The sequence below is a fragment of the Artemia sp. Qi Xiang Cuo genome, chromosome 1 (assembly GCF_049724085.1).
Source record: "Artemia sp. Qi Xiang Cuo chromosome 1, ASM4972408v1, whole genome shotgun sequence".
NCBI lineage: Eukaryota > Metazoa > Arthropoda > Branchiopoda > Anostraca > Artemiidae > Artemia > Artemia sp. Qi Xiang Cuo.
In genome coordinates, this window is record NC_142794.1 from 29,437,391 (window position 1) to 29,448,777 (window position 11,387).

General features: G+C 35.1%; 1 protein-coding gene across 2 annotated transcripts in view; it reads left to right on the plus strand.

Annotated features, from left to right (window-relative positions):
* The window catches only part of LOC148956189 (uncharacterized), a 79,560-nt gene extending 69,558 nt beyond the window's left edge, over positions 1 to 10,002 (plus strand). Inside the window, exons 3-4 of one of the 2 annotated variants that reach the window (XM_089098088.1) lie at positions 2,985 to 3,190; positions 9,737 to 10,002. In XM_089098088.1, coding sequence (XP_088954214.1) covers positions 2,985 to 3,190; positions 9,737 to 9,881 — 351 coding nt within the window. In that variant the 3' untranslated portion in view covers positions 9,882 to 10,002. Of the gene's footprint in view, positions 1 to 2,984; positions 3,191 to 9,736 lie in introns of those variants that run through there. The other variant, XR_016142550.1, reaches the window with a different exon arrangement.
* Positions 10,003 to 11,387: the final 1,385 nt, after the last annotated feature.

The window sequence follows — 11,387 nt, forward strand, 5'->3', positions numbered from 1 at the left end:
ATATTGAACTGAAGATTGATAGAATAGCTTTTTCTGCCGACACTGTTACAAAAACTGGAGGGGTGATCGGCTTACGGCTAGACACATTTGACTTCTGAGGCACTCGGTAGCTTTGTGATATTTGGATTTTATCCGTGATTTCCATTTTTGATGTCAGTAACGTAGACACATTCGTGAGAACTGACTGTTGGTTTTTCTCTTTCGGTAATCCGAAGATGATTAAGTTAAGTTTTCGGTCTTTTACTTCGATTTCCAGCAGTTTCGTTTCGATTGTATCAAACTTTGACTTTTGCTCCTCAAGCTGGCTTTCTAGACTAGCAATCTTCGCATCACGAGACTTCGATTCATTTTTCAAAGTCTGAACCTCATCCGAAACCGAGGACAATGTAACAGCAAACTCTTTTTGTTGGTTAATTATGAGATCCAGTTTTTTTCCCAGTGCCTTCATTCCATCATCGAAAGTTTTCTGGCTGACTGACGACATATTTCTTTAGCTATAAAATCCGCTCTCAGGTGAGATTTATGTTTTCATTTAGAATTTCATCAAATACAGACTTACTGGCAAGTATCCAAGCAGTATCCAAATGACAGAGTCTAAGACCGGTATAACTAATCAATTAAGATCACTTGTTGAATGATAGATCGCTATGTCTCTAATTAAAAGATTCTGACGTCACAGCTATAACAATTCACTAATACACAGTAGTGGTCAAACTTGTTAGTTACGCAAGCTAAGCTGTTGAGATTTTAAGCATGTGTTTTATCGGACTGAATTGAAACTTATTTAGCTGTTAACTCTATGAGCTCTAATTCAATACTGAATTTTAATCTTAATTTCTGACTATTCCCCAAATCATGCCCAAGTCTAGCCAAAATATAATGTGGAGCGTTGGTCCCTTAAAGGCTTGTTTTATTGCTTATAAAATGAATATGTCAGTAATTGTAAATCGATTTGTACCTCCCTACTTTTTAATTTTTTAGCTTAAGAACTGAAATGCTGGATTGCAACTTAAATATCAAATATTCTAAATTTACAATGCGTAGTATTTTGTTCATGGACGAAAATTCTACGTAGCTGAAGCCATCATAACATTTAAAATAGGATTATGTGACTAATATATACATTATATACATATCTTTCAACACATAGAAATATTTTATAGAAATAGAAAAGAGAAATATGACCATCAAAAATTGCTGAAAACAAAGTTTTTAGTACCACTCGAACCCTCCTCTCCCCCAAAGAAATTTCCTAATAGGGTTCTTGACCCGTCTTGCCTTTTCCACCTCTGTGCCAATAGGCATGGGAATGTAATATTTTATACTATATAAGAAAATATTTTAAATCATTCCTACCCCCTCCCCCCCAAATACTCTTTCTATATTCGTCTGAAGGCTTATTTAGAGTTAGCAGTGTAGGTATTAAAATGTGTTCTTTTAAGCATCTGTCTCACCCCCTGCATCTGTCTCACACCTCTTTCTCATGGCACGATCTTAATTGTCTCTTAAAAAGAAACTGTTAATTTATGTTCGAATAAGTTCTTTCACATTTTTCTAGAAGCTCTCATTTGATAAAATCATCCCAGGGAAAAAAGCAAAACAAAAACATACATCCACGATTTTTCTTCTCGAAAAAATTAAAACAATTCCACATTTTGAGGATTGCAGCTTGAAAGCTTTACGGCAAGGCGTTTTGATGAATCTAATCAAGCGATTTTTGCTAAAATTACTTGCTTTTACGATAACCCCTTAGAATAAAATAAAATAAACAAATTTTTCTTCTGAAATAAAAAATTCAAATTTCACACTTCATAGATTGGAGTGATTTCTATTCAGACCGCTTGCCTTTTTAGGAAAGTAGATTTATAGCTTTTGATAGGTAACAACAAAACTGAATGAATCTTATATATTTAGAGTCAGCATAAAAAGCCAATTCTGTTGACGTGTCAATTGTCATCAGAATTTCGTTTTTAGTTATGGTGAATAATGGCCGAGTTGGCCTTTGCTTGCAGTTCACTGTAATAGACTATTTGATAAGATTCTCTATTGATAAACAATTTCATTTGAATCTTTTTATTTTAATCAGTTGAATTTCAGTATCCAAAGAAAGAAAAAGTCAATTTGACAGCTTAATTGTATAGTTCTCTTTTGCTATTATATATTTATTTTCAAATGTCTGAAGCTGTAAGTAATTCAAGTTCAGGGGATAATTAGTCTGTTATGAAATAACTATATTTTACATGGGCACATAGAATCAAAACGTGGTATCCATGCAGGCAGGATTAGTTTTGATCATGGGCCCTTAGAAATGTAAAGGTCTTGGCAAAACGCCACTTTATGGTTTTTTGAGATATTAGAAATCTGTTTTTCCAGGGAAGATAGATGAAATTTCATGAAATGAAATCAGAGCTTAAAATATCCCCTTGGAAGCAATTTTTAAGTTCCTTTCTCTACTTATTCTGTAGCGTATTCTAAGGCTTAGGATATTGTATGAAGACTAGACTACGTATGTTGTAATCTTAGGAAACAATCAATCTTTCTATAATTTCGGTTTGAGTCTGAATTTTTTTTTACTCTAGGGTTTGGGCATTAGGGATTAACGTTAAATGCATAATAATTAAACATACTGTTAATTAAATGGGTTGGTATGTTTATCGGGAGTCTTCGCCGTTTCGAAATATAACCTATATGTACACTTACATTAACTCAAAACAATCTAAATTCCAGCAATGACCCAAAGTCAAAGATGTCTCATAGCAAAAAGCAACTGGCGCTCACTTGCCTGCGGTGCTAGCTTGTATCCGATATTCCTAACCACGTATTCTGTTTCAAAACAGGGATGTGCGTAATTCTCAATTTTCTATTTCAACCTACACACCATGTAGCTTAGGTTAATGTGGTTATATCAAAAACTTTATTTATTTACTAACTGATCTATTTTAAAGCTTTACAGGAATAACCATATTTATTTTGTATTTTTTCAGATCGAAAATTTTACAATGTTTTGCAGCCTGCTAGTGGAACGCTGCCCAAATATGAAAATCGTACAACTGAACACTTCGCAATGCACAAGCAACACGGATAAGGAATCACAAAAGAAAGCGCTGAAGGAATTGGTGATCAATTTGAAGGGACGCGGGATCACATTGCAAGTCACGTATCCGGCTGACTTACACGACAGATTTGTCAGGTATATTTTGTCTAATGAACTTGCAATTAAAAATCATGTACAATTTTTTCAATTGTACATGATTGTAATTGTACATAATTGTAAAATCAATTAAATTTTTCTGAAATTTTTTTCACAGTATTTGGATAGTTATTTTTTCTTTGTATTGTCATTAACGTCCCAGTTGCTGTTGTCAAGCTTCCTTTGGATGAAACACTTTTGGGTTCCTGGTTGTGCATTATATAATTATTTTTATTAGTGTTTTCATCGCACGAAACAACACTTATTTGCCTTCGATGTTTGTGTCATTTTTTATATGGAAAATTATTTGATTTGTTTTAGTTAAATTTTCAATTTGCGTAGTTTTTGCCCCTATTGTAATTTATTATTCAAAAGATTCACAAAATGGCATTAAAAAGTTAAAAAAAAAATTACTGATAAAACTGAAAAGCAACTTGACAAATGCAAAATGGATTATGAGATAGGCTGCCTTTCTTGAATTTACTTAAATGTCGCTTTTTGCTTGTTTAAGTTCAGTCTTTTTAAGGAAAATTTAACCCCTAAAATTAAATACCACGTCTGCAAGGAAAGTTTGGAGGCACATTGACTTGAACTTATGCATTACCTAACTTAATGTATATCCTGAATTTCTGTTGTAAAATGACCGTAAAATAAAAACCTTGTAAGTAAAATTGGTGAAATATGGTAATATTGGTAAAATTGGCTATATGCATAATATTGGATATTGTTTCTGGCAGTAGTCTGCTCCAGAGGGGGGTCCGAACTAGCTTTAACAGCGAAAACTGACGTTCTGCCGAGGCACCGCTATGAGGCGACGACATAATACCCTTCAAAAATATAGGTAGGTGAACAAAAGCAGAGTCCCTAGCACCATCCTTGAGGGCGGACACTGAAATCCAAAACTCCAAAACTGACACTTGCCCTTCCCCTAGCTCTTTCTTGAAGAATAGAAGTCGCCTCCAATCTCTGTTTAGGGCTTCAACTTCCAGCAAACCATTGAAACAGTCCTTGAATATGCAGAAAAGAGGAATTATAGAAGGAACTGATCTTGATAAAGCAATTTCTGGAGATAACCAGTCTAGCATTCGAAGCAAGGGGTCTTCAGTGTTCACTCTTCGCTTTATTTCAGAGCACAGCTTGTTATAAAACGCAAGGCAATTTTTCTTTGTAGCAGCTACCTGGCTGTCTTGAAGTTTCCAACTTTCAATCTGATCAATTGTAAAGAGCTCAAATTCGGCTCCAAAATACATCTCCGTCTCCATAGCTTTGAAGTTTCTTGGGTTTGAAAAATTTATTTCGAAGACTGTATGTATGGCCAAAAGCTCATCTTTGATATAATTCCTTGCCAGTTCGGAGAGAGTATTATTCATGCGTTTTAAAAGTTTGTGAACTTTCACTTCTGCGCTCTGGAATTCAAGATTCAGGCCGTTTACAATAGGAAGAACATAATTCAGAAAAAGATAATAGAGCTTGACTTTGGGATCAATCAAAGCTGTATAAAGCTTCACTGCCGTTTGATCCCGACCTTCATTTGCAGGTAAGGCAAAAAACAACGTCAGAGCAGTCCACTGTTCCACCAGCCTCTGAGAGACGGCCTCAAACGCTAACCAGCGAGTTGCAGATGGGTACAGGAGTGCATGCTCGGCTACTTCACAGAACTTTTGGAATTCATTATGCTCACGGCGTTGTTTGGCACTATTCGATACGTACGTGCACATATACATTGCTGAATCTGACGATCTCTGTAGGTAACTGCTCACAGGCACTAGCAGAGCATAGTGCAAAACCGAGTCTTCTATTAGATCTTGACCTGCCAAGACGTAATGTTTTGAAATAAATGACGCTTGTGATTTTTAAGTGAAGACGCGAGATCAGCCTTGTGAACTTTTCTTTAGCAAGTACCAGTGCTAATTCTGGCTTAGGCGACCAGATTTTAGTTGAAGATATAGCTTCCAATTCAAGGTCTGTCTCGTTTTTATTCCTTAGTCTAGAATGTCCCATCCTCGTAACAAATGCTACAGAAAATGTGGAACTGGGTCTTTCCAGTGTTCTAAGTGCAATGCTTGGTTGCACCCTGCTTGTGCTGGCATAACAAAAATTGATTGCATTAAAAACCCCTAATTGGTTATGCATTCAATGCCAAGTATTGATGGTTGAAAATGACGTGATGAATACCATTGATAATCAACCAGAAGTGGTTCAACCAATCGAGGCTGTAAAATCCCCTGTTATTTTGGATGAAGAAAATTCATCTATCTCCAACGCAAATCAACTTGAAGCGATTGTTCAAAGTGGTATTACAAATTCCCCTACTATACCTCGTGCTTCGAGTAATGTCAACAATAGTTCTGATGGATCAATTGATTTTGCAAAAAAAAAAACACAATCCATCAATCCCAAAATTACCCCCCAAATCTAGTGTTCCAGTAAAGGTGAATCGACAAGCAGTGCAGAAACGGCTAGTGTCTTCGATCCCATACCTGTGAATATTGCCTAAAAAAGACGCGGAAATCATCAATTTTAGAAAAGGGATTACTAACCTTGAATTTCCTTATGGTAGTTTATCTGATCTTACGAACGCCAGAAAAGTGATCTTTTCAAGGACAATGAAATCAAAATGTTAATAGTCGGTTTTCAGCTAGCAATCGTTGATGCTATACATGCTTTAAAGACCCCCTCGAAATCCTAACCCACATTTTGGATGAAGCTAAGAACCTAAATATGAAAGTAAATTCCACCAAATCAAATATAATGATGATAAATTTTTTTTTAATCCACTCCCACTTTTGACCCTATCCCACCCAAAATGCTTGTGAAACATGTTAAACTCCTTTCGTGTTTATTTATCATTTATCAGGCCGCTATTAGAATATGCATGTCTGGTCTGGCATTCACATCTTTCAAGCAAGCTCAGTGACAAAATTGATTCGGTCCAAAAGCGCTTGCTCAGGATCATCTACAAAGAGAGCAAAATCTCATACTCCGTCCTCCTTAAATCCGCAGGTATTACCAAATTAAAAGAAAGGAGAGTACAAATTTGTTTGCTTTTTTCTAAATCCGCAATATCAAAACCTCGTACTGAGGATATCTTTCCTGATTTATATGACCCCACTAGACCCCGTCTCCCCCGCTTAGCTTCCTTGGTAATTCCAGTATATTCACCCATCCATAACGTTACTGCAAGGTTCCGGAAAAGTTTCAGCCCCTTTATTTTGACGCACCTAAATAATCCCTGAACTATGCTCTGTACCAAAATTAACTCTTCTGTCCCTTATTTTAGTTGTTGTGTATGTTCATAATAATCATGCGTCATTTTTTTCTCTTTATCTTTGTCACTTTTATTTTCCCTTTTGTTGATACTTATTTATGTTAAGTTTCTTTTCTGACCTTTAATTGTAATTTTTTTCCTTTAATTGTATTCCTTTCTTTAATTGTAAATATTTCTTTTGACAACTAATTTGGCTTGATTTTATGTGTTTTTTTCTTTAATTTTATGCATTTGACCTTGAACACGATTTCGTCAATGTTTTTCTTCTTGACTGTGATTTTCTTTTATCCCCCACCCTTTCTTCTTCTATTTTTCTGTTTCTATTCTAGCCATTTGTTAAATTCTTATTGAACATTTTTATGCTTGATTAGTGTTTCTTTTCTTGTTGTATTATTTGTTTCTTCGTTTTGCTTTGTCTATATCTTTTTGACATATGAAGCGAATTCGGCTCTATTAGAGCTTGTGATAGCCTTTGGAAAATAAATATTATCTTATCTTATCTAAACTGTGACAGATGCATCCGAAAATAGCAAGCCAGGGAATATCTTTCTTTATGAAGGCTGCAAGGCAATTGTTCTTCCCAAGCATCACACTTGCATCATGAGATGCAAAACCTTTGCAGTTTTTAGCGTTATCGTCTTCTCACTTAAAGTCTTATAGATCAAGTTTTTAAGGCCCAGTGCTATTGTATCTCCAACCTCTGGAATGGCCAAAAGGTCGTCCTTGATTTTGCATATAGTGCTGTCATAGTATCAAACAATGATGACTAACTATTTGGTCCCACATTTATCAGTGCTTTTATCAACCATCAGGGAAAAGACCAATTTTTGCAATATTGAGCTCAGCTGGCTGATGGCATATGGGGCAATAATGTTTTTGATTAGCCCAATAGTTTTAGTTCTTCCACATGCAAGAAGCTTTACTACTGATGAATCAGGGATAATTTTTTTCAGCAATTTGGGCAAGCTGTCCATAATACTCATCTCCTTGGATTTGGATGCTACCCAGGCTGACATTGCCAACTCTAAAGCTGTCACCTGTTGGCTAATTAGTTCTCTTTCCTTTGCTGCTCCTGATAAAGTAAATTCATTGGTTTGGTCATCAGCAATATGCACTTGGTTCTTCATACTAACAACTTTAGACATGTGACTTTCCCTCAGTGCATGTCTACATAAATGGGGTAAGCCACCAGTAATAATCTTTTCACAAAACCTACACCAAGATTTTGTCCTATCCCTTGGACATCTTTGCAACCAGACCTGTAAGTCTTTTTCTTCCATCCATTTTGCCCCTAATTTCTGTATTTTCACTGGATTTGGTGGTTTATTTCTGCTGATTCTTTGTTTTCTCACATTTAATAGTTCATTCTCTTCACCTCCAATGCCATTTGCTGTTTCTTCACAGTCACTGGCACTAGCTTCAGATTTATTGGCTTTGTCTCCAGAGTCATTAGCTAGAAAGAGATTCTGTATAAGAGCAGCAACTGTAACTGGTTTTTCATATATCAAACCAGTGGCCTAACTAAGGGGGACAAATAGGGGCCCTTTGCAGCACAAGTTTAGTTTTTGTGGGTATTTGCTTCTCTAACAGAGGTATTTAAGAGAGAATGAAAGAAAAATAAAAGAGATAAAGAAACTTCTAGATCCTAAATTTCAAAAATTGTTGAATATTGGCTGCATAATATTGCTCTTAGAGATTATTTGCTTCCTGGCAAGGATGTTTCAGGGGCTAATTTAAAGAAAACATTAAAACTACATTATTGCTACATTCCAGTGGTAGGTCCCATAATTTTCTGGCGCTTTGCACCAGAAAGTACTGTCTCAGACATTCACTTAGTTCTTGTGTCTGCAAATGAACAAACACAAAATGACATTTCCTAACTCTCAGTATTAAATAACTTAGACTGTTTGCAGCACAATACGAATTTTTAAGGGTTAGAAAGTTATCAAGAAATTGAGAAAAATAAAAAAAACAGTAGTCATGTTAGTTCTAATTTGATTTTTGTAGTTTTCCTTGAATTCTCTGTCATTGCACAGCACCAAAAAGAATTTCCAGAATGCCATATAAGACGATTCAGCCTGTTTCCTGCACCCTAACTAGATGTCAGTACCAAATTTTTTTAGCACCTTTTCTTTGGAGTTGCTGCTCTTGTAAAGATTATCTTTGATTAGCTACACTACTTAATTCAGAAGAGTTATTATCTTCCCCATATGACTGATTTGTCTCATCTTTAGAACTTTCTCCACGTCATTCACTAATTTCTCCATTATGTTCAGTTGATACTAATATAATGTTGGTACTCTGCTCAGTTGCTTTAGTACTCTGACTAGAAGTTGAGGGAACTGAAACTTTCAGATATCCATTTTCTGAAAGATTAAAATATAAATAAACAATTTTTTTGGTGAAGTTTTTTGCCCCAAGCAAAATTGCATACATCACCAATACTTTCAGGTTTCATTAAACACCTTTAGAGGGGCTAATCCTCGCAAAAAACTGGAGCCCTTTTCACATAAAAAAACATTTTGGTCACAAAAACCCTGTCAAATACAGGGTACTGATAACCAAAATAAACTAAAATATATAAAACCTTGATCTTTTTACAGGTTTCAAATGAAAAAAAGAAATGACATAATAAATATTAAATTAAATAAAAAATAAATAAAGAAGGGGCTACAGCACAGGACCCACTGGTGGCTAAAGCACCCACTGATATACTAGGAAATATACCTGCAAGAAGATCATCAAAATGCCATTTCAGGATGGGAAACTGTACTATGTAATCACCCATTTAATGGCTAGTTACTTTACTTGTCATACTGGTTGGCAACTAATTGCCAGTGAGCAATAGTTGCCCACTTACTATAGAGGGGTAGATGGGGTTGCATCAGCATTTCTACAAATAAGCAACCATAATAATCCTGTTATAGCTACTCTCTGTAGTGACTTGACAAGGGTAGACTTCCTTCTGTCAAAAAGATAAAAGGAAGTACGCTACATAAGATTTTAAAATCCCTATGAAACTGAAAGCGAAAAATCCAATGGGCAATGAAACAAAATAACTTTGATTTCAAATATGCTTGTAAAATTGCCCTTTTCGGTCTAAAGTACTACTTTTATAAAAAGTATTGAAAAAGTACTACTTTTGCAGAAGGTATTCAAGAAGTAATACTTTGATAAAAAAAAGTACTAAAAGTAGTACTTTGGTACTACCCGTGGCAACCCTGTTATCATGACTTTGTGTGAAATTATACAAGTGGTTATTTGTTATTATATTTTAGGCTCCAAGATGAATCCAATAATGCTTGGATAGTAGATATGGGGCGTGGCCTGGACCTGCATAAAGTAGCCAAATCGCCATTCAGTGTTGAAAAATGGAATTTAGATCTACGAGTGCAGAAAAACCACCATTTCAATTACTTTTAAAGCGGATTCATTACAAAACATGTGAATTTTTTGTTAGTGAACTGTCTGTTAGTGAATTGTTAGTGAATTTTTTGTCTATAAATATTTTGTTAGTTTTCCCATTGAATAAATACATTCAATGTGTCCCCAACATGTTTGAACCTAAATTGTTTTGTTTTCTATTTTTTGGCTGTTTTAGAATTCTCTATATCAGACTGCTGCTTCATTATGGTTGAACCCCCACCAATAAAAAAATAGAGATATATTGTGCTAATGTTTGAGGATGATTTGGTTTTAATAGCATAACCAATGAACGAGCAATAGCATTTTGTTGATAGGACAAGTGTGTATTTAGACTTTAATGACATGGTACAAAAACTACATCCACAGAAAATAAATATGCCGCTGAAGGTACCCGTCTCAAAAGTTATGTGAATGTACATTATTTGTCTAACGATCGTTATCGCAACAGTCCCCCCCTATTCAAATATTACCATACGCGTGGCAAGCGGAAAATAAGTTTTAGGGCTTGCTTTTTACAAAGCAAGTGACTTGATGAAATGTGGGGGGATCAAGGGCATTTAACTTCTTAAGACTAGACTTTATGACTGAATCTAAATTTCAGCAATTTGATTGAATTCCTCGTTCAATTTAAAAATCAGTATTTAATAATTGCAGAGTCTTTTCGAAAAAACAATGCATTCAGAATCTACAGAGTATAAGCCCAACTGTTCCATATGCCCGGAATTTCAGGCAAGGTTGTTCCGTAATGTTACGAAGATGCAAATAACTCTATGTATTAGGTTTTTCGAAAGAGCCCAGAGCACAATCACAAAGGTGAAATAGTTATCTTAACTAAAACTAGCCTTTTACTTGTTATTACAACTAATATATAAATCAAATACACAGAATTCTGACGGGAGAAAACTTTACAGAGTGTGGACAGGGGTCCGCGCGAACGCAGAGCCCCACTATCAAAAAATTACGCTGTTGAGTTAGTTTTTACTGTTGCGTAACATTTTACTAATATCTTTCGAGATAAATCCCGTTGCTTTGAATGCCACTCAGAAGCTCCAATTTATTAGCCAGATGCAGGTTTACAAAACTTTTTCACATGAATGAATCAAGTGTCTAAATTATTTTTGAAAATAGAAATGCCCCATTTCATTTTCATATGCAAACGTCTTAATCCTTTAAATGCAACTTTACATTTTTGAGAAAAGAAAACCAGGGGTTTCTCACTCTGTTATCAATATGACTGAAAAGTCGAAACTTATTTCTGAGAACCCAGTGGCAATTCTGTTCGAATCTTGGTTCAATTTAAATTTCAGCATTTAATAGTTGCATTCTATTTTCTAAAAAGATGCTTGGGGACTTCAATCCAAGTTGGGAATTTTAATTTAATTATGGCGAGTGGTCATTGGCTTTTTCACCATTAAATTTGGTAAATTATAAACAGTTTTTCTTTTTTTCATCTGAAAAAAAGAAAATATTTTCAATAAATTCAAGGGCTGGGAAACTACAGGT